Source organism: Numida meleagris, chromosome 3, assembly GCF_002078875.1.
Source record: "Numida meleagris isolate 19003 breed g44 Domestic line chromosome 3, NumMel1.0, whole genome shotgun sequence".
Lineage (NCBI taxonomy): Eukaryota > Metazoa > Chordata > Aves > Galliformes > Numididae > Numida > Numida meleagris.
The window spans coordinates 66,274,556-66,295,117 of NC_034411.1; the positions used below are offsets into that span (position 1 = coordinate 66,274,556).

Here is a 20,562-nt window from a genome sequence, read left to right on the forward strand (position 1 = left end):
TTTTGTGTGTGTGTGTCATATAATGCCTTGGAGCATGATATATCCTTCATGTTCTGTTGATTAGACTTCCTTATGACTTTTTGTGACTAAGAATCCATGACTGCTCATATCCTTCTGTTCTGGCTTACTTTTCCTCTGTTGATGGACTTTTTGATTCTCCTCATGTTTCCCTACTTTATCACAGGGTCTGTCAGCAACAATATTTACCACTTTTGCTGCTCTGTTTGTGTGCTAGGAATGCTTATAATGAAATTTTACAATCAGTTTCTGCAGATTTGGCACCTGCTTTCACAAGTGTTTTCTCCATTTCTACAGATTAATTGTATCATGTATATTCAGACTGAGATTCCTTACACTGCCCTTGATATTTTCTTTGAGCCTTTTGCTTTTTTTTCCTCTTCTCTTTTCTGTTTCTCTTTCAAACCTGCCTGATTTTATTCCTGAAGGTCATGCTGTAAAGAAAAAAAGAATGACATTTACTACGTATTCTTCCATTGTCTATCCTGGAAACAGAAGCTTCTTGCTTATACTGCTTTTTTTTTTTTTTTCTTCTGTGATGCCTGCCTTCCCTTATGCCTCATTTTCTGCCTTTCTGACCTCCTGCTCACACCACAGATGTTAGTGCACTGTCATACAAGGCCCTCCTGTCACAGTAACTACGGCTTAAAGAAGAAAGGAGGAGGGCACGTTTGCCAGTGGGTTTTTGGACTTTGTGCCAAGGTTAGGGGAGTGGTTTGCTATCTTGCATGCTTTTCTGTGCACCTCTTACACCCTTGACATTTTCTGTCTTTGCCCTTTGTTTTCCCCCCAGCCAGTCTTTTTGCTTCGGTCTTGTTTTTCCTGTGTAGCTCATTCCGTTTCAGTCCAGTTTAGTCTCTTTTCTAGTGTCTTTCTCCAAGGTCTTGCATTTCTTCACAGCTGAATCTGGCTCCACCATCTCTCCCACTCATGGCATTGCTGCTGGTTGCAGTGTATGGGCTGTGCTCCTTGCTCTTGTTTGCCTCACCTACTCCTCCTCTGCCTTCTTCCTGCCTCTCCCTTGCCGCAGAAGGAGGCAGCCTGCTCTGCAGGGACTAATCTAAAGCAGGAGGAAAATGGGTGAAATGTTTTCCATTGTTTCAGTACCAGAGTTGTCTCAAGTGCATCGTTTAACAGCTCTAAAGGTTTTGTGAGCCTTTTTCTACTGAATATGTGCAAATAAAATTCCCCAAGAGAAAGTGAAGTGTCAGATGACAGTTTGCTGATGGTACAAAATTACTTAGCTAGATTCTGTTTCTTTACTAACCAATACAGACGTGCAAGAAAGATCTCAGTACTGAGTAGTTTGTGTGATAAAATTGTTTGCATGTATCAGCATTCAATTTTAAGGTAGTGGAAATGGGGAAGAAGACACTATCTATGTATAGGCAGTGGTGGATCTAAATGATCATTATTGGAGTAGGTTGAGGGCAGGAGGAAAAACAGTCTCACTATTCCTCGGCAAACAGTTCCAAGTTCAGGAGCAGTCAAAAAGGCAAATTCAAAGTCATTAGAATGACTTTAAAGTGAATTGCTCAAGTCGAGAGTGAGAACAAAACAGATGTGATCTACCTCATAAATCCCTGACACATTCAGATGTTGAGTGTTTATGTCATTTAGATCCTTCTCCACCTCAGACAGAATAAAAGGAAATAGGAGTCAACAAAGTTGGTGATGCAGAAGTACCTCCATGTAATCAGAGAGAAATAGACTGGGAAATTGCAACTTGGGAGGGAGAACTGAAGGAAAATGTAGGAGGTCTGAAATCGCAACAGTATATGGGAAAGTTTAATTAGAGAATGGTTATTCAGTGCTTATTGGAACAGAAAAACTAGAGCAACTGAATGAAAGTAGTAAATCTCTCCTCAATACAGCTTTAGTTTCGAAGCACAGCTCTGAATATTGTAGAGAGCAAGGCATAAGACTAAGTTTAAGAACTTATTACTGGGGAATTCATTTGAGTGCTAATGAAGTAAACTCAAAAAACAGTGAAGGACCTTGATTTAAGCTGTAGTTTTTGTGTCCCTGAAGCAGTGGATTGCTGGAAGCTGACTGTGCATACCACGAAAGGCTTGTGCTGTCTGTGCTGCTTTACGTGCTCTTTTCCTTGGCGTTTGCCTTAGCTGCGTCATGGACATGATTGTAAGCAGACTCAAAATAAGCCTTGAAACTGAGTCAAGTACCGCAGCTCTTCTTTCTTTGAGTAAGCGTGTGTTACATATTTTGTCCTCAGTGGTGTTCTTGTAAATGTAGCCATTTACAATCAGATGTTCACTACTGCCCAGCCTGGGAAATTTTGGTCCATGCAATTAAATGTTCTGCAAAGCTAGGAGTGATAAAGAGGCAGGAGGCTTGCTGCAGTCTCAGGGATTTAGAAGTAGGTTATGGCATAATTGTGTAAGAAACTTTCCTGTGTTCTGAAAGATGCACTCCTCTTTCTCCAGGCAGTCTGAAGTTGTTATTCCAGAAAGGAGGTGTGTGTAAATGAACTCTGTCATTTTGGTTGGGATTATAAACATGCTATTTGTTGCTTCTAATTGCAAGCTTAATGAGATATATCAGGTCTGGTATAGTTCTGTTGTAGGTCTTGAGAATGACTTCCAATTACTCATTTCTGCTTATTATCTGGGAAAGTATTTGCTCTCAGTTCTCAGGAAGAAAGTCTAATGTCTGTTCGTGCGATGTTATTTTCAGGGCCACGCTGCTTTTGCTGCCTTGGGCAAAAAGCTCAATACCCATTTGCAGTAGGAGTTAGTTGAGAGAGAGGTTACATTCAGTGGAAGATTAAATGCAGAACGCCACAAGCTCTCATGGTGGTAAATATTCACCAGTTACTAGTTTCTCCATTTTATTACCTAACATTCTTTCAAAACCTCTCTTAGAAAACTGCTGTTGTTCTTTAGGGTTTGCCGTAGTAACATATTTAAGTGCTGTTTATATCTTCATCTCTACTCACCAGTTTGTGTGAATTATGTTTACCAGCCTTCTGAGCCTTCCCAGATTTATCAGTCCTTGCTGGGGGAAATGCTGGCTCTGCTATATTCGTTGCCTCACTGAATAATTTCTCCTATTTAATTGAAGAATGGGGAAATAGACTTTAGATTACAAACTGACTTTTTTTTTTCCTAGTTGCAGACTGATCATGAGAGTATGAGAGGAATCTTGTGGTAGGCGTTTAATGACTTGAGAGACAGCCAGTGAACATCTTGTCTTAGCTTGCTTCACACGTTAGATTTGCATAATGTGTGTCTAAAAGCTTGCTGAAGATTTGGGTAAAAAGTGAAAACCTATGAGGACAGACATAACACAACTACCCAATAAATGTGTTAATCACCACTAAGAATGTTCTAGCCTTGTGCTTCCAGAGCAAAATGCTGAGTTTGTTGTAAATAATTGTCAACAGACTAATTACTTCTATAATTCTTAAAAGTTTTGATAGAGTAACATTCTTAAGTGTTATCCTGAAAGAGATGCAATAAACCTGATTGTAAAATGGTGTGCAAATTTTTTTTTGTGATTTTTAAACAGACCCAGGTTTATGAAGTCAAGAACCAAAAAATATTCACTTTCTCTCAAGTCTGCAGGCAAGTTTCTTTCTTTGAGTGTGGTATTAAGCTGAACTGATATTTGCAACTGTAGGCTTGTCTGTTAGCTTGTTTAATGAGAGGTAAAGCATTTACGTAGATAGATGAATGAAGTACATCAAGCTTTAATGGATGCCGTTATTCAGATTCATTTAATTCACGTAAGGAGCACGGGTTTAGTGTGCTTAATGTTTTGAGTTCTTAACTCTGATTTAAAGATGACTCGAACTTTAAATGATACATCAAAACTCCTGCCTACCAGTCTGGAATAGGTAGAATGAGTACATATGAATAATAGCCATCGGTTTTTCTCTTCATTTTTTTACTTTTCCTTTTTTTGCTCTCTATCTGTAAGAATTTTTAACCTTGAAATACAAAAATGTGTATATTTTTGTTATACGGTACTGTCCTTGAAAACTGCAATGCACAAGATTCCTTCCTGAAAAATCTAATATTTCCATGATACTTAACTGGGAATATTGTCATGAAGTCTTACGCACTTGAGCTCTGTCCTTCCAACCACTGTGTCCCTTTTCGTTCAGCAGTGCAGTGAAGGAGAGGTTTCCGCTTCATGGGAGTCCTCAGACTAAGCAGAGATGCATGTAGTCTCCCAGCCATTTTGTTACTGAGTATTATCTGTTTTATCTAGTCTGAGAGAACTCCTTGCAGATAAAATTTTACAGGTGTTTTAGGTGAGAATTTGGTTATAAGGGAGAGAGGGATGTCAAGCAGTTCATCACTGTTGTGCTTTATAAGTTCTGGGTCTGGGAAGAAACAAAGCCTGGGAATTTTCATATCGTGTGATAGCAGACTTCAGCATTGAAAGCTGAAGAGGCACAAAGCTTTGCTTCTCTCTGAGCTCAGCAGATACATTTACCAAGTTGGGAGTTCGTGCCATTATCTCTAACAGGATCTGAGACGTTGAAGGGAAGTTTCTTCAAAATCTAGATTTTGTTTTCATGGGAACTGTCAAATAACTTGTATAACTTGTTGGTGGATCGCACACTGGATATGAGCTGGTGGACGGCAAGCTGGACATGAGCCAGCAAGCCCAGAAAGCCAACCGTATCCTGGACCGCATCTCAAGAAGCGTGGCCATCAGGTCAAGAGAGGTGATCCTGCCCCTATACTCTGCACTGGTGAGGCCTCACCTGATTACTTCACCCAGATATGGAGTTCTTAGTACAGGAGAGACATAGACCTGTTGGAGTGCATCCAGAGGAGGGCCGCAAAAATGATCCAAGGGATGGAACACCTGTCCTAATGAGGTCAGGCTGAAAGAGCTGGGGCTGTTCAGCCTGGAGAAGGGAAGCTTCCAGGGAGACCTCACTGCAGCCTTTCAGTGTCTAAAGGGAGGTTCTAAGAAAGAAGGGGACAGACTCTTTAGCAGGGTCCGTGGTAATAGGACAAGGGGAAATGGTTTCAAACTTAAAAAGGATACATTTATGTTGGTTATAAGGAAGAAGTCTTAAACAGTGTGGATGGTGAGTTAGTGGAACAGGTTGCCTAGAGAGGTGGTGGAAGCCCTGTCTCTGGAGGTATTCAAGGCCAGGCTGGATGAGGCTCTGGGCAACCTGATCTAGCTGTGAATGTCCCTGTTCACTGCAGGGGAGTTGGGTTAGGTGGCCTTTCTATCTAGGTCCCTTCGAGAGTTAAGGATCCTGTGATTCAATGACATTAATTTATGTTGTGTAATTTATAACATATGAACTGTGGAAAAATGGAATAGTACCACAAAAATGAAAGTTTGATTTAATAATAAAAACATTAAGGAAAAAGTCAGTAGAAGACATAAGTAAACTTTTGAGATAAGGGAAAAGTATTTTGTAAACAGTCAGCCTGTTACTTACGAGTTTTTCGAATTGAATGCACACCTTCCTTGTCCTAGAAACTAAAATGCTCCCTCTTTTATGAAGGAGAGCTTATCTTTTATAGAAAAGCTTTTTGAAAAATTCTGACTTGTTCAGTGGATGAATGTGTCTCTAATTTATTTCATTAATAGGTGCTAATGTATAGCTATTGTAGTAATTCTGTAACTGTTTCTGCAAGCTTGCACTGAGAAGTATAAAATTAGAAGGGTATGAAAACATGATGAAGTAATTGTTTGTCATCTGTAGATTTGAACATGCTTTTTTCTTCTATAAAATTACAAAAGCAGAAGTGCTATTCTTCTTACTCTGATTCATGTAATGTTTACTGTGTATGTCCTTCTGAGAAGAAAGCCTTTAAAAAAAACTGAGGATCGATCGGAGTACATGTCTGATCTTGTTTGTTATCCTTCTGCAGGTGTTTTGGGAAACATCAGTTGCTGGCACTGTTTATTTTTGTGAGGTACAGTGTAAGAGCAGGGATTGTCAGGAAAGTGCAGAAACATTAAAATAAGCACAGTATGTGGAGATCAATTGCAGTTTAAAAATCCAGACCAAATGTTTAGGTTTGTGATATTGTGTGACTGCACTTCTGAATTTAAAAATGTTAGCAGTGGTTTTTTTGTGATTTTTTTTTCCCTTCTTCGTAATTAAGACTGTTCTTAGGTAGCCTTCAGTTTCAGTATCTTCATTAATGTGGGAAAATTTATTATCTTTTCAGTAACAGAAGATTTTTTTTTCTAGTCAACTGCAAAGTAAATTCAAGCAAAAAATCTTTCTGAAAATCTTCAGAAATAACAAACATTCCATATGACTTTTCAGCAGTTTCCTTTCTGTAGATATTTTCAACTTACTTGTTGGTATTATCCAAGTGGATGGCTGTTCTTTTATTTTGTTGTGGGTCAAATAAGGAAAAAAATCTGTGGAGAGAGACACAGTTTAAAGTTCTCTATTCCTTTCTGTGAAAGGAAAATAGTTATTGTTAATTCTCTGCCAGAACTGACCCGTCTGACTAGAAAGCTGTGTTTTAAGAGATTTTTAAAAATCTGTTAGAAGAATCAGATCTTTTTTTTTTTTTCCTGGTCCAAAAAAGAAGCTTGTACTCGGTTGATTTGAGTAACCTGGTTTCAAATAATGTATAACTTGACCCTCATAAATTCATATATTTGAAACTGGAAAAATAAAGTTTCCTTTAAGACAATGCAGAAATTCAATGTTTGTTTAGATTTGCTTTATTTTATAGAAGAAGCATGAGAAGAAATAATACATGTAATATATGCACGGGAGCCAAGTTGCTATCATATGATCTTTACATCAGCACTTCCTTACATAGGTGTATTAAAAATTAATTTTTTCCTTGTTTGAAGAACAATTTTACAGTAGTCTTTTCTTTATCTTTGAAAGTTCATGCTGTGGTATAACATCTTGGTTACTGAGAAATTAGAAGAATTGTTCTACTTGTATTTCTTTATATGTTCTTAAGGAAACATGCTAAGGTTAACTTGCTTTTGCTGGGAACCTCAGGAATTTAAAATGCAGTTACCCCAGTTTCTATTAATTTTTATTAGGTAAACATGATATTTTGGAAATCTTTTGCCGAGCTTTTATTTCAGAAAACCATTTTTTCCAGCTCTTGAAATGAAAATATTTATTTTATACATATTTTCTTAATCATTGTCATAGGAGGAGGGCGTGACAGCTTTTTTGTCTTCCTGTCCTGACACTTGGTGAGTTATTGGCTAGATTCTGTTCAATGTATTCTTGTATTTATTTATTTTTTTGGAACTTTGTCTTTCTCTTATGGAAGTTTGCAGTCCTTGCAGCTCAGGGGCTGTTTGGTTGAGATGGGTGGAAGTGTGAAAGGAAAAGGCTGGAGGAAGCGTAAAGCAGAATTGGAGGGGTGAAGTGTGAACACTACTTAGAGTAAAATAGGAGAACTAGGTAGAACAAGAGAGCCTGCTTAAACTTATGTTTAAAATACTTTAGCTTGTCTATTTTCATGTAGAGTGTGTCTCGTAATCTGAGGCAGGGCTCAGAGCAGTTCATGTAAGATAGCTGTATTTTTGGCATTTTAGTCTGTTTCCCCACCTTGGTTTTGCATTCTGATGTCTGTCCAAGGGTAGGGCTTGAACAGAGCCGTTTACAAAAACTATCTCCTCTCTGAAGCAGAGCTTAGGCTGCTATTTAACTTTCCCTTTTGTGTGTGTGTGTATCCATCTGTATATGCTGCCCTCATCTTTCTGTGAGACCTCTTATACATACACCTGCTTCTGACAGCTTACAGCTATATGGACTGGTACCTGGGCCATCTGTACCTGTTCAGTTTGAAGCTGTGACTGAGTAAAGGCACTCAATTTTGACTTCAGCTGTGCAATACCTTTTCTAAGTGGAACTTGCCCAACTAGAAAGGGAATCCAATTAGGAAAAACTAACTAGAGAATCAGTTGGGTCACTAAACAAACCTGAATTCCATGTAATTTTTTTTAATGTGGTATGCTGATTCTGTCCCTCTCATTTTCTCCCTGATATCTCTGGGACCCTTAGCATAAGTTGAAGTTAACAAAGAATTGTTCTTACAAATTTAATAAACTTAATAGCTGTCTGCTTATATTTTGAGAGAGGCCCATTTACCTCCCTGGGGGAAAAGCTGCAGCATGAACTTGGTTTTCTAATAGCCATCAGAGGGCCTGTGTGAAAAGAATAATAGTAATAACATGGAGGAGAGGATCCAGTCTTGATTAATAACATCTAAATAGGCTGGAATTCTTAAAGAGCTTCTGTACGATTAAAGTGATGATCTTTAGGTTCCTTTGAAAATCGCAGCTTCAATTTTAAAGTAACTTCAGTGACCCTAGAGGCTTTGCATATGTTCATGACACAAGATGGCAGTTCTAATTTTACAATGTACTACTGCCATTGTGAGTCATCAGATTTACATTTTGGTCTTTCCTATCAGAACTTCTGATCCACATCTCTGTCTGTTGAAGGTTTTGGTTCTAACTTTGAAAGCAATTAAGTGCATCGCCAACTGTTTTTCCATCGAAGAAACTGCCAGGGGTGTTCCAGAGTAGATTAACTAGAATCAGAAGGGCAGAGTAAACTGGAAGATGGGAACACCTCTTCAATGAGATGATCTGGCCTAAGAGTTCGCTTCTGAAGGTGATTGAGTTTTGCCTTCACTGACATAGAAATACATGTTTACTGAAAGATATGCTGGTGTAAATAGTGACAGCTGTGTTTGCCTTCCTTTTTTCTCTAATTTTCCTTCATTTCAAAGTGAGATGAAAGAGTCTATGTTCACCCTGCCAGCAAGAAAGCATTATTTATCTGATGGTGAAAAAAACTATTTGCGTGGAAGTTGTTTCCTTTAGGAATGTACTGTTTGACTGTTTTTAAAAGTGCTAACCACCTTCATAATTGATCATTTTGTCTATGATAGTAACAGTGAAACTCTGTTCTGTCTTTCTCACAGAAGTAGTTTTTTATAGATAGCGGAACTTCCTAAAATGCAAAAGAGCAAGAGACTTCCTAACTGGTTGTCATACAAAGGTTACTTGTGTGGTATAGTGATAGACAATTTGTAGACTAAATTAAAGCTTAAAACAAATTACTGCCGGAGCTGCCTGTCAATACTTTAATCTCCTGGAGTTATGATCAATAAAACCCCACCAAACCTACCTTTTCTGAAAGTTTCTATAAAAACTAGGTACTACATAGATGTTTCATCACTGAATCTAGTGGCAGATGGTTAAATCAGAGTCATTAAGTAATGAATTTCCTGTGATGATCAAGCTGGAAATGAGATATTCAATTTTCTCTGCTCTTGAGAAGCTATTCCTGAACTTTTGTGTTTGAGATGCCATCTTTGAGGGTAAATTTACCTGATAGCAGTTGTTTGTTCTCCTACCGCTGTAGTTACGCCTTTTAGCGTAATTTTGTCTTTGGTGCTCACACCTCTGTATTTTAGTGGATATCAATCGTAATTCCTTTCAGTGGTTGATTTCCTACAGTAATTGGGCAAGCTTTATCTTCCCTTGTTGAGGGATAGATTGTTTGCTCCTTTAATCGCCTTTTCCCTTTTTCAGGAAGAATTAATTTCTGTGTGTATGTGGAGAGGGAGATGTTTAAGCCTAGGTAAAATCTGTATGTAGTATTTTAAAACAGTAACACTAAGACTATGCATTTATATCAATACATCTCATTCTCCTGTAAATAACTCAGATAGCATATCTAGATTTATTCTCTAACCCAAAGTAGCACAGGATGTTGACAACTCAAACTGATGCCTTTCTCAACGACTTTCTGACTAAAATGGCTTCGTGTGCTGTTAACAAGAAGGAAGTGTATTATACGTCACCTGAGAGACAGGTTCTTACTGGAGTTTTACTGCAAGTTGTGCATAATGGAAATAAAATTGTAGAGAAGGAACAGTAAGCTGAAGCACTACTGAGATAGGATGCTGTGTTCTGTGTGATAATAATTTCTAGCAGTTGCAGATCTTTCTTACCTTTGGATTATTTTTTTGTAATAAAGTGTAGTCGCGTAGACTGGAATCTTACAAATACTAAAACAGTGTATTAGTTCCTTCCTTCTGCCTTGAGATTTGAATTAACCCAATCTCTCAGCTGATTTTGTTCGGCACAAGCCCTAAGAAAAATGGTGTCATGTTTCATTCATCTGTTTTATATGTTTAAAGTTTACACAGTAACCTATGGTTCAGAAAAGCTGCGGAGAATGATTTACCACGGCTCTGAAGTTGTCCTTGGGATTCTAGGTGCAACTAAAATACACATTTGTGAAATGTGTTTATCGTGAAGAATTGACGTATAACCGTTTCATAACTGTTATATATTTGGCATGTGACAGCTCGTCAAGTGAATAGTAGAAGGGTGAAACTGCGAGGTGAGCCATTAGACTAGGCTACAGTTTTACCTAAATGCAGTCTTAAAACTCTCCTTTCTGTCTTTTCTGCCCTGTACCTCCTGATTGATAATGTATTTAAGGAAGAATTACTTTCCCTCATTCGAAGAACATGAATTTGGATTCATTCTCAACCTGCACAATAACTAAAAGCAACCACTTCCCAGATTAGAAACTGTCAAAAAAACAGAAGTGGCAAGTCTGATGTGAAGCCTTTATATTCTAGTTTAGGGTTAACTAAGAACTAGATGCTACCCTGACTTCCTTTAAAGCAGTACATACTTACTGAGCAGTTTAGTCAAAAAAAATAATGACAGTGTAGTTAAATGGTTGATGTAGAGTTGTTTGCAAATTCAATTAGTACGCTGTCAAGTCCTGTATCCAAGTCATTGACAAAAACATTGAAGAGAACTGGCCCTACAATGGAAACCTGATGAACCCTAAAAGGAACAGCCAGCATGATTTAATCCCGTTTGCTATAACTTGAGTTTGACCCGTCACCCATCGCATTGTGTGTTTATCTAACTGCATGCTGGGTGTTTTGTCCATGTTCTTCTGAGAAGCTGTATTGAAAGCTTTGTTGCAATCCAAAAATCCTTTGGTCAACTAAGGTGGATAACCTTATCATAAAAGGAAATGAAGTTTATTTAATAAGCCTTTGCCCTCATGAACCCAAGTTGACTGTGACCTGTGACTGCTTTGTCTTTCAGATGTTTTTCAATAACTCTCAGAATAACCTCCATAATTTTGCAAGGCACTGAGGTGAGACTGACAGGCTCATGATTACTGGGATCTTCTTTCTTGTCCTTTTTGAAATGTGGGTCAACATTTGTCAGCTTCCAGTCAACTGGGACCTTTCTAGCTTCCCATGTGATTAGGAAAAATTGCTAGGTAGCCTCTCAAAAATTCTGTAGTGATATTAATTTGCTTTCAGAGCAGAGCAGACTTGAAAAGCAGGCAGATAGAGAATGTCTGTAACATCAATAAACAGAGTTTGTTAATTTGAGAGCTTTTTCCATCTCTGACTGTTGTTCTTTGGCCTTATAATACTCTGTTCAGATATAGGTCAGATACAGAAATTCTGGTAAAAGCTCAACATGCATAACATCAAAATAACAGTGATTTCTTCCTTGTGCTTTTTACAGAAATCGGTGTTTAAGATCATACCAATCCGAGTTTGATTCTTTCATGTGAGAAGTTTTATTTAAAGTTGCTTGTTATTTCATCCAAGGCGCATCAAAAGATGAGGAAAAAATGCGTTAAAATAGCCTACTCATTATAAACGAGCACATATCTTTGTTGTGGATAAGAAATGTACCACTTTTGTTGAAAAAGGACAACGCTTTCATTGTCCTTCATTTCCCATGAAAAGGAAAGGTTTCAGGCTTTGCTTATTATTCAGGCTGCTCTGGTAGGTAACCACCACTACACAAGCCCTCTGCTCAGGCTGACTTGAGCAGCACTGTTGCTTGGAACTGAAGAATGTATGCATGCCTGTCTCCTTTATGTGTAGCACCTTTAAGTTAATGCAGAATATGTCAGGCATTGTTTTTGTTCTTGTGCTGTACATAGAACTTCTGTTAATGTTTCTAGTATATGCTGGTTTTTGATATGGAGCTCTGTGCTCTTTGGCTATTTCTTCCTGCAGAGTTATTGAGAAAATGCTTTACTTCATCTTAGTGACTGTTTCAAAATTTAAAATTTTATTTCAGTGTTATTGCTAACAGTGTCTTTAAAAATTACTACTAATAAAAAAAGTTCCTGCTATAAGATTTTATTACTTTATTTAAAAAAAAGTAAAGTCAGAAGCATTGCATCAAATCCATACTGGAAAATAGTTTTAGTGCTGCTAAAAACAAAGGTATATAGCAGTAATTTTTTGTATATGTCAAGGAGACACAATTATAATCTTTATGTTTCTGATAGCTTGTAATTTAAGAGTTAATGTTACTGTTCAAGTGATAAAATGATTTTTATACTGCATCACGTAAGTGATACCTCAGAATGATTGCTTATGAGTTAATTAGCTAGGAACATCTTTCAGAGCTAGCTAACCCTTTGTGTTAGACTCATAGAATCATAGAATGGCCTGGGTTGAAAAGGACCTCAAAGATCATCAAGTTTCAACTCCCCTGCTGTGTACAGGGTTGCCAACAACTAGACCAGGCTGCCCAGAGCCACATCCAGCCTGGCCTTGAATGCCTTCAGGGATGGGGCATCCACAACCTCCCTGGGCAACCTGTTGCAGTGCATCACCACCCTCTGAGTGAAAAACTTCTTCCTAATATCTAACCTACATCTCCCATGTCTCAGTTTAAAGCCATTCTCCCTTGTCCTATCACTCGGTGTTAGGGAAAGGAAGATACACAGAAGAGAACGCTTTCTGCATTGTAGAAAAAAAACATGTAAATTATTTCCATTGCTGGAAAACCAGAATGATTTAAACTACTTTATATTCTTCAGAAGGTTTTGGAAAATATCTGTGTAGCCAAAGGACAGTATGATTTACAATTAATCATTTTTTTTTTCCACCCTAAAATAAACATCTAATGTCTTTTTTTCTGAAGAGGGGAAAAAAGGATGATTTGTCTCTCTCAGATGTACCTTGAATCTACACTAATTACTGTTTAGCCATTAGAAGTTGATGCTTGGCAATTTATATAGTAGTACTGCAGATGCTAACAATTTTCAGATAAAACATAAATGATCAATCATTTTTATGAATGCAGTGTCTCAAACAAAAAAAAAAGTGGTTCCATGGGAATGATATTTTTGGAATTACTGTTTCCCAGTTCCCTTTGAGGACTGATTTAATATGTCAGAATGGTGACTTCAGCAGTGGTGCATACCTTCATGTGCTGTTTAATTATGGGTGTAGTAGTCATGAGACCTAATTATTTTTTGTTTCTGGCAAGCAGTTAGTCCAGGTTTATATCTGGATTACAGAAGAGTGGTTGAAACAACTATTAATAACAGTTTTTTGGTAAAGTTTTCTTTCAAAACACCCTTATATTTCTGAAATAAAGACCCCATAGACTTCCAGGCAATTGAGGTAGGAACAAAATGGAAAAAATTATAGGTAATACAATTATTGTGTGGTAATCAATAACTGTATTGTCCACATGAGGAATTCGACAGGGTGCACCAGCTTCATTCTGGCATTTTTAGATTCTGATGTTTACCTTTGATAAAGATGTTATGCAGTTTTTATCTTCTAGGGCCTATTTTAGGATTGTTTGGTTATTTAGTTATGGTAAGACAGTCACAGTTATGGTAAGACAGTCATACTTTTTTGCTGTGTTGTTTTTTTAGCAAACATGGAAATAACAACTGCTTGTCTATCTCTTTGCAGCTTTTACGAGAGTTGAAGCACCCTAATGTGATTGCATTACAGAAGGTTTTCCTTTCTCACAGTGACAGAAAGGTTTGGCTGCTGTTTGATTATGCTGAGCATGACTTGTGGGTAAGTACGGATTTCCCTGAATGTTTGAGATAGTGTAATAGGAGCTTGAACAAGCTGAAGTGTGTGTGATGTGCCTTTGTATAAAACTGAGATGCATACATTTCTTCCTCTGTAATTCAGGGTCTAACTGAAATCCTGTTCCTATTATGCTTTTATCTTTTCCTTAAAACCTGCAAAATCTCTGTAGAATTTTTTAACTACTAGACTTCATTTTGAAGCTAAAACAACTTCCCTTTAAGATTTAATTAGGGTAAAGACAATACTCCTAAATTGAGACCTTCTAAAATAGAGACTGGAAATGTATTTAACATTTTATTTTCCCTACAGTTTTACCAAAACAGAAAAAGAAAAAAAAGAGTGAAACTATTTACGGAGTCTTCTCACTGAGATACAGTGGCATTAACATTCTGTCATTTAATTCAGTGAAATAAACAGTGAATTTGTGGCAGTATTAGTGGAATGAAAATAAGGAAAAAGAAAAGTGAGCACTATTGATTGGGTCTGCTGATGTGCTGTGACTGTATGGAACAGGAATAGAGACTTGCATGTCAGTAAATTCACAGTGAAGTGTGATAGGATTTGACTAATCTACTGTAGAGGTGGATATCAATGCCAGTGCAAGCTAGACTCAGATACAAACACTCAAGTTCCAAACCTTTCAGTAAGAAGTGGGTTGCTTGGACTTGGATTAAGACTTAAATCCCAAAGGTATTAAACATGACTAGTGATCAATATGTTTGTAATTCCTTTGAAAATGCTATAAAAAAGAGGAATTGGTAAAATGGATTCCAATATTACTTCTTAAGGCTTCAGTAATATGGAAGTTACTATTGGTTATGATACTACGATAGTAACAAAGTGCTTATTTTAATTTTTTCTTGTACTAGACCTAATGCATATGTACTTGTAAATGACACAAAAGTCCAGTCAGGAAGAGAAGTAGACAGACCGTGTAAAAATGTATTTTTGTCTCAGAACAATTAAAGTCATGAGATATCAGTCCCTTTTGATGTTTAAAAAATTTATTTGAATTTACCTTGGAGGGTAGCAGCTTTGTATTTTAAGTTTTCTTCATCACATTTTATTGCGCAGGGAATTTGCATATTTCTTCCACCTGGTGACATTGATGACAAATAGGATAGCAGCAGGTAAAACCCTGTATGGACAGAATTTATATGTGCACAAGCTGTGTTTACTCATTTGAAAAGAACAACCACAACAAACATGTTTTACTGCTACATTGAGAGACAAGTTCAAAACATATTTTTGCTAAACTTTTCCATTCAAATTAATTTGGGGCATCTACTTTTTACACTACATGGTGATTTTTCATGTAACTTAACAGCTTCAGATAAAGAATTGTTGCAGTCTAATGTTCTTACCACTCCTTACATCTAGCTGAGTATTGCTCATAATCTCCATGAATTTAATTCTTTTTCGTTATTTGAGATTGAATGTTTGTTATACTAGTTATTTGATGTGAACTGGTCTCCCACTTCCTACCGCTCTTTTTTTTCCTTATGGGACATGCTACACAAATCATTTCTCCTTTCCTATATAATTGCCCATATTTCCTTGCTTCTTAAGCCTTTGCAGGAATTCTTTTTCCTCCCTTGCATAAAGTTAGCCATACTCAAGGTGATCTTGATTCTGGCTTAACCTTGGTCCTCATTTCCTTTACCGTCAGCACTTCCCAAGCATCACTCTTGATTCCCCTTTTGTCTCTTTTGCTCACTCCCAACTTTGTGTCTTTTTCCACGCTGCCTCCTACACATGGAACAGCCTCCCAATTAACGTACGTAAAGATCCTTCACTATCCTCTTCAAAAACCTCCTGAAAATCCACTTATTTTGTAACACATTTCAGTAATAACAACCACTTGTCATTCTGTCTGTGTTGTGTTGTGTTTTGCATTTTCTGTGCTTTTCAACTTGTGCCCTTTCAGAAATTTGGGGTAGAAATTGTAATAGGGGATTGGCACGTTTTTGTTACTGGTTTGCACTGTGTGCTTCCCCAGCACCACTTAAAAACAAAGTCTCTTCATTGTGGATATCAAGTTTAGAAAGATTTAGGTTTTGATAAGTATTGAATTGATGTGCCGTCACTAGAGAAATGTAGACGTCTCAGAGACCAATGCAGTTTCAAATGTAGGTATTAGCAAAATGTAGGTGTTAGCAAATGTAGGTGTTAGCAAAACTTGTCTTTTAAGCATGAGAATCTTCCTTCTTTTCAAAGCTGCCCAACTTTAGTAACTCTTACTGGCTTCAATGAGAAGAATAAATGCTCATTACTTATAAACAGATTAATTAAAATCATTACATTGTCAGCTTCTGTACTGGGAACATTTGGCAAGAGATGAATGAGCTATATTAGATGCTATCTTTTTCTGTTCGTTTTGGAATGCTGAAGAAAACTGTCCCATTCTAATGAGGAAAAGTGATGGTGCCAATTAAGCTTATTAAAAAGTTCTTTTATAATGAGCAACATTCTTTTTTACCCTTGCATTTAATTCCCAAGGATTAGACTACTCGAATCTGAAATTTGAGTTAAGATAGCTGCATACTTTATAACTTGCTGTAACTTCTGTTGATGTCATTTTCAAGGGATGTAGAAAACTACGCTTATTTAGAACTACTTCTGACAGGTATTGATGATGATGTCATTGCTAGCAAACATATTCACTGTGTGATTACTAAGACTATCAAAGATTTGCCTTCATCACCTCTCTAGCGATGTTGTACAAAACAGTGCAAAAGCATTCATGGGATTACAGTCTGAGATGTCTGAGATTATAGCAGATCTTCTGAGCAACTGATGATCTATAAGTCATGTTGTTAATTGCCAAAATTCTTAGTGTAATCCATGGATGACTTCCTTATGATTTTTCTGGGCTATTAGTCTCTGACAACTGATAAAATTTTTAAGGTATTGAATGTGCCACATGTGTTGGTTTATAGTGTATTGTCTACGATGTCATCACTGCTCACATATGCTTATGCTATGAAGTAAATGTGAGATTCCTTAGCTTTTACCTCACCATGTGTAAAAGAGACATCTGACACAAGGTTATAAAGGTGCATGTCAGCAGCTGTTATTGAATATCTCTTTCATTATGGGCTATGTTCTTTCTTTAACTCCTGGTTAATTTGCTTCAGTCTCACAACTTTCCTGTCTGTTTTATTTACCTGAAAGCTTCAATTTCAGATGTTCACAGCCAGAGAACCAACCGTCTTTTGTTCCTTTTCTAGTAAGGAACTTCACTTTTTCAGTGTTTACTCATAATGTCTTGGATGCTTTTCATTCAAATTATATCCAGATTTTCTCTCTTGATTAATTCATTTTTAGATTAAAACAGACAAACAAAACCACTTAATAGGTACACATACCTGAGTTAATCTCAAGGCCATGAGTAGAATTGATACTATTTTTAATTAATCTTTTCAAGTATGCAGTTAGGAGTTCATAGTCTAAGAGAAAAACTGTGCGTGGATGAAAAAGTGTAATTCCTTCAATTAATATATGTTTTTCTTCTATGTTCTTTAATGACTTAAAGAAAAAAAAAAGTTATTTTGAATGCATGGGTTTTTGCTCTTTTAACAATGTTTTGAATGATGTTCTTATATGCTAAAAGAAATTGTGAGGGTTTTGCATATTGATTTGTGCTATAACCTTACAAATGTGTGTAATCACATGAATGTTTTATAATAGATCTAAGTTAGTCTTCTCCAAATCTGGTATAATCAGTTATAACTGTTACTTCCTCTAGATTTCAGTTTAGCTTCCAGTCATGAGAGTAATTCAAATACTGGTTATTACAAATATTTTTATTTATATTAAAATACCTTTCTCAGTGTAGTAGGTTTACCTTTCTTTTCTAATTTTCTGTAGTCATGCGTGTATTTTTCTTTTAATTCAGTTCCAGTCCACTAGGTAAATCTCTGTGCAGTCTTCTGTTGTGTATGCCTTTACCAATAAAGGGTTCTGCTAGATGAGAGAAGAATATAAGATTTATGGGGGCAAAAGGGAGTAGGCTGGCATAGCTTTTGTTTGCTTTGAAGATACAATTTTTATCAACAGCTATTCTTACAGAAAATCATCTTTATGGCATGATTTACCCTTTCCAAATAGATGGGGTTATTTTTGACACAAAAGTACTGGCTGAACTTCTTACAGATAGCAACACCATTCCTTGTTGTTAGTAGAATGTACTTGTAACATCACTAAACACTTGAATTATTTTACTTTATTTTTTGCCAAGGTTGTAGGAATTTAAGGATAATTTCTATTTAGCAGTGACGTGAACACTGGATGTTTCAGGTATATAGTGAAAGGGTCATTGAATTCTGACTTTATTACTGTTTGAAGTTTTTTTTTGTTTTTTTTTTTTTTTTACATAATTTGGTCTTAAAGATCTAGAAGAAATAGGCCTCTACAGAACCTGGGAAAATGATACTGAATCTGTTTTATGTTCACTCTATGCTTCAAAGTGTAGATATTTGAAATAAGTAAGGTTTATCAAAACATAGTGTGTTACAGCTGCTTTCACTGTTACTTAAAATGTTGACCTTTTGTCTCTTGGAAATTGATTTTTTGTTTGGCAATTTGGTTAATGGGATTCTAAAGATCAACCAAATCAGCGCTGTTTAAAAAGAGGATACTGAAACTTATTTTTCCCCTCCTCTTTTGAAGGGCTATTATGTGTTGATTGTTATAATGCAGCCAAAATTGGAAATGCATGCAATTTCAGTAGAAGTACTTCTACCGGTTTTTGTTTTGATACTAAATTGTTTGTTTGTGGTATACCCTTAACAAAAAAATTTTAGTGTCTAAACATTAGTGTCTGAAATTAGTTCTAAGCTTCAGCCTCAAACAGCAAACAAGTGTTACTTAAGTTAATTGGGTCCATCTTTTTTTCCTGTTTTTGAAAATTGTGCAAACAATTGATGTTTAGTTTTTGTACCACTTCTAGATTTTGACTTACTTTTCCATAGCCTTTCAAGTGCTTTACATTTAATATGTAACAATCTTTGAATATTGATTGTTGAAGAGAGAAGACATGATGCCATATAATCTGAATCATCCTCTTGACCTTGGCATGGATTTAGTGTGTATGAACCTTCATCTCTTCAATAATAAAACCTAATTTTATTTTTACTGGTGTGCTGGAATTACCTGACGTAATTGTGTTCTATTATCAAAAGTTGGTTGAGGGTGTACATAGAAAGAAGTGTTTTGTAGAAGGTTGGGAGCAGGTGGACAGTTTACTTCAGCAGGGAGAGGCATCTGTGTTGAAAAGATTATATTTCAGTTTGATGGAGATGCATGCAATTAAAATATTTAAGCAGTAGAACTCAAGAAATCAGGTTTTCTAATGAGTAGTGTCTTAAGATTGAGCTCCTGCGTGAATCATCTCGTGTATGTTGAGGTGGCAGCCTATACTGCAACTTGTTTTAGTCAGACACGTGTGAAACGCCACCTTTAGGGACTTGATTCCATGAAAACTTTCCAAATGTAACTTGTTTGTTTAACCACTGTTGTACTGAACAGCAGTTCTTGGAATCAGGAATGGAATGACACAGCCGTAGTGTGCATCATCTTGACTTGCTTACAAACAAACTAAAATTAGGAACTTTTTGAGTGCCCATTTGAATACTGGGTGTATATATTAGGGATTTTCTTGGAACAAACTTAAGTGAATTTGATCTATATTATCTTGCGTTCTGTTTATATTGCTTATAGTGAATGGTTTAGAAAATGTACATAGTTCCTCATGAATCAATTTTCAAGCCTATTTCAACGCTTCTGGTAATATAGAAGGTGCATGAACTGCTAGATTGAATACTGTTCCGTGAGTCGTAAGTGTATTTTCTTTCAAAATGTAATTCTGTTTCCTTTCTTCTGACAAGTTGTGGTACCCTCTTGGCAGTATCCTGGATCTTGATTCCTGGGAGGAGGCCTATATCACTGAGGCTGGTAGAGGCAGCCTCAGTGCCTTTTAACACTCGGTGTTTCTTTTTACAGTATTCACTACTGACTGCAAGTACATTTTCTTCTTGCAGGTCTTGGGTGTCTGTAGCTGTTAGGGCTTCATATCCGGTTTTGGTAGTGAAGCTGTAGAGGGGGGACTGAAGTGTGAGTGAAGACTACTTTTCTTTTTCACCAGGGACTAAGGTGCCTCCTTCTCACTGTTAGCTGCTACTGGAATATTGAAGTATTGCTGCAGTGTGTGGCCCTGGCATGCTGCTAGCCGCTTCATCAGTAAATAGTATCCTGCTCCTAAGCACGCTCTCCCGTTACTTTAAATGTCTGCTCAGTGCTTTACTTACTCAAGGGACAAAGCCTTTGGCAGGTTTCTCGGTTCATTTGAAGAAAGCAGGCAGGAATGTGGGAGGGCAGGGCAGAAACCAGAGGGCCTGGCCTAGTGCTGTTGCACCTGGGAGATGCAACTCAAGCAGCTCAACTGGGAACAGAGCTGTAAAGTTCCTCCTGAGTGCACTAGGCGCTAATTTCATCATGTTACGAGACCATTTTGCAGATTCTTCTTCTGTATGCCTTCATTATAATAAATGTTTTCTGTGGATCCTAATCAGTTTTCAGATGGGCAGAGAAATCCTGTTTAATGGTTTTATGTGTGTTGAAAAAGCGCTGCGATTGGCTTGTGGGTCTGTGTCTTGAAACCCTTGCCTTGTGATGCTCTTGTATTTTTTTT

General features: G+C 37.0%; 1 protein-coding gene across 1 annotated transcript in view; it reads left to right on the forward strand.

Moving 5' to 3' along the window:
* Positions 1-20,562, forward strand: part of CDK19 (cyclin dependent kinase 19) — a 119,655-nt gene that overhangs the window by 30,711 nt on the left and 68,382 nt on the right. The window contains exon 3 of the mRNA XM_021390362.1: positions 13,743-13,853. Within this exon, the coding sequence (XP_021246037.1) occupies positions 13,743-13,853 (111 nt within the window). The remainder of the gene's footprint in view (positions 1-13,742; positions 13,854-20,562) is intronic.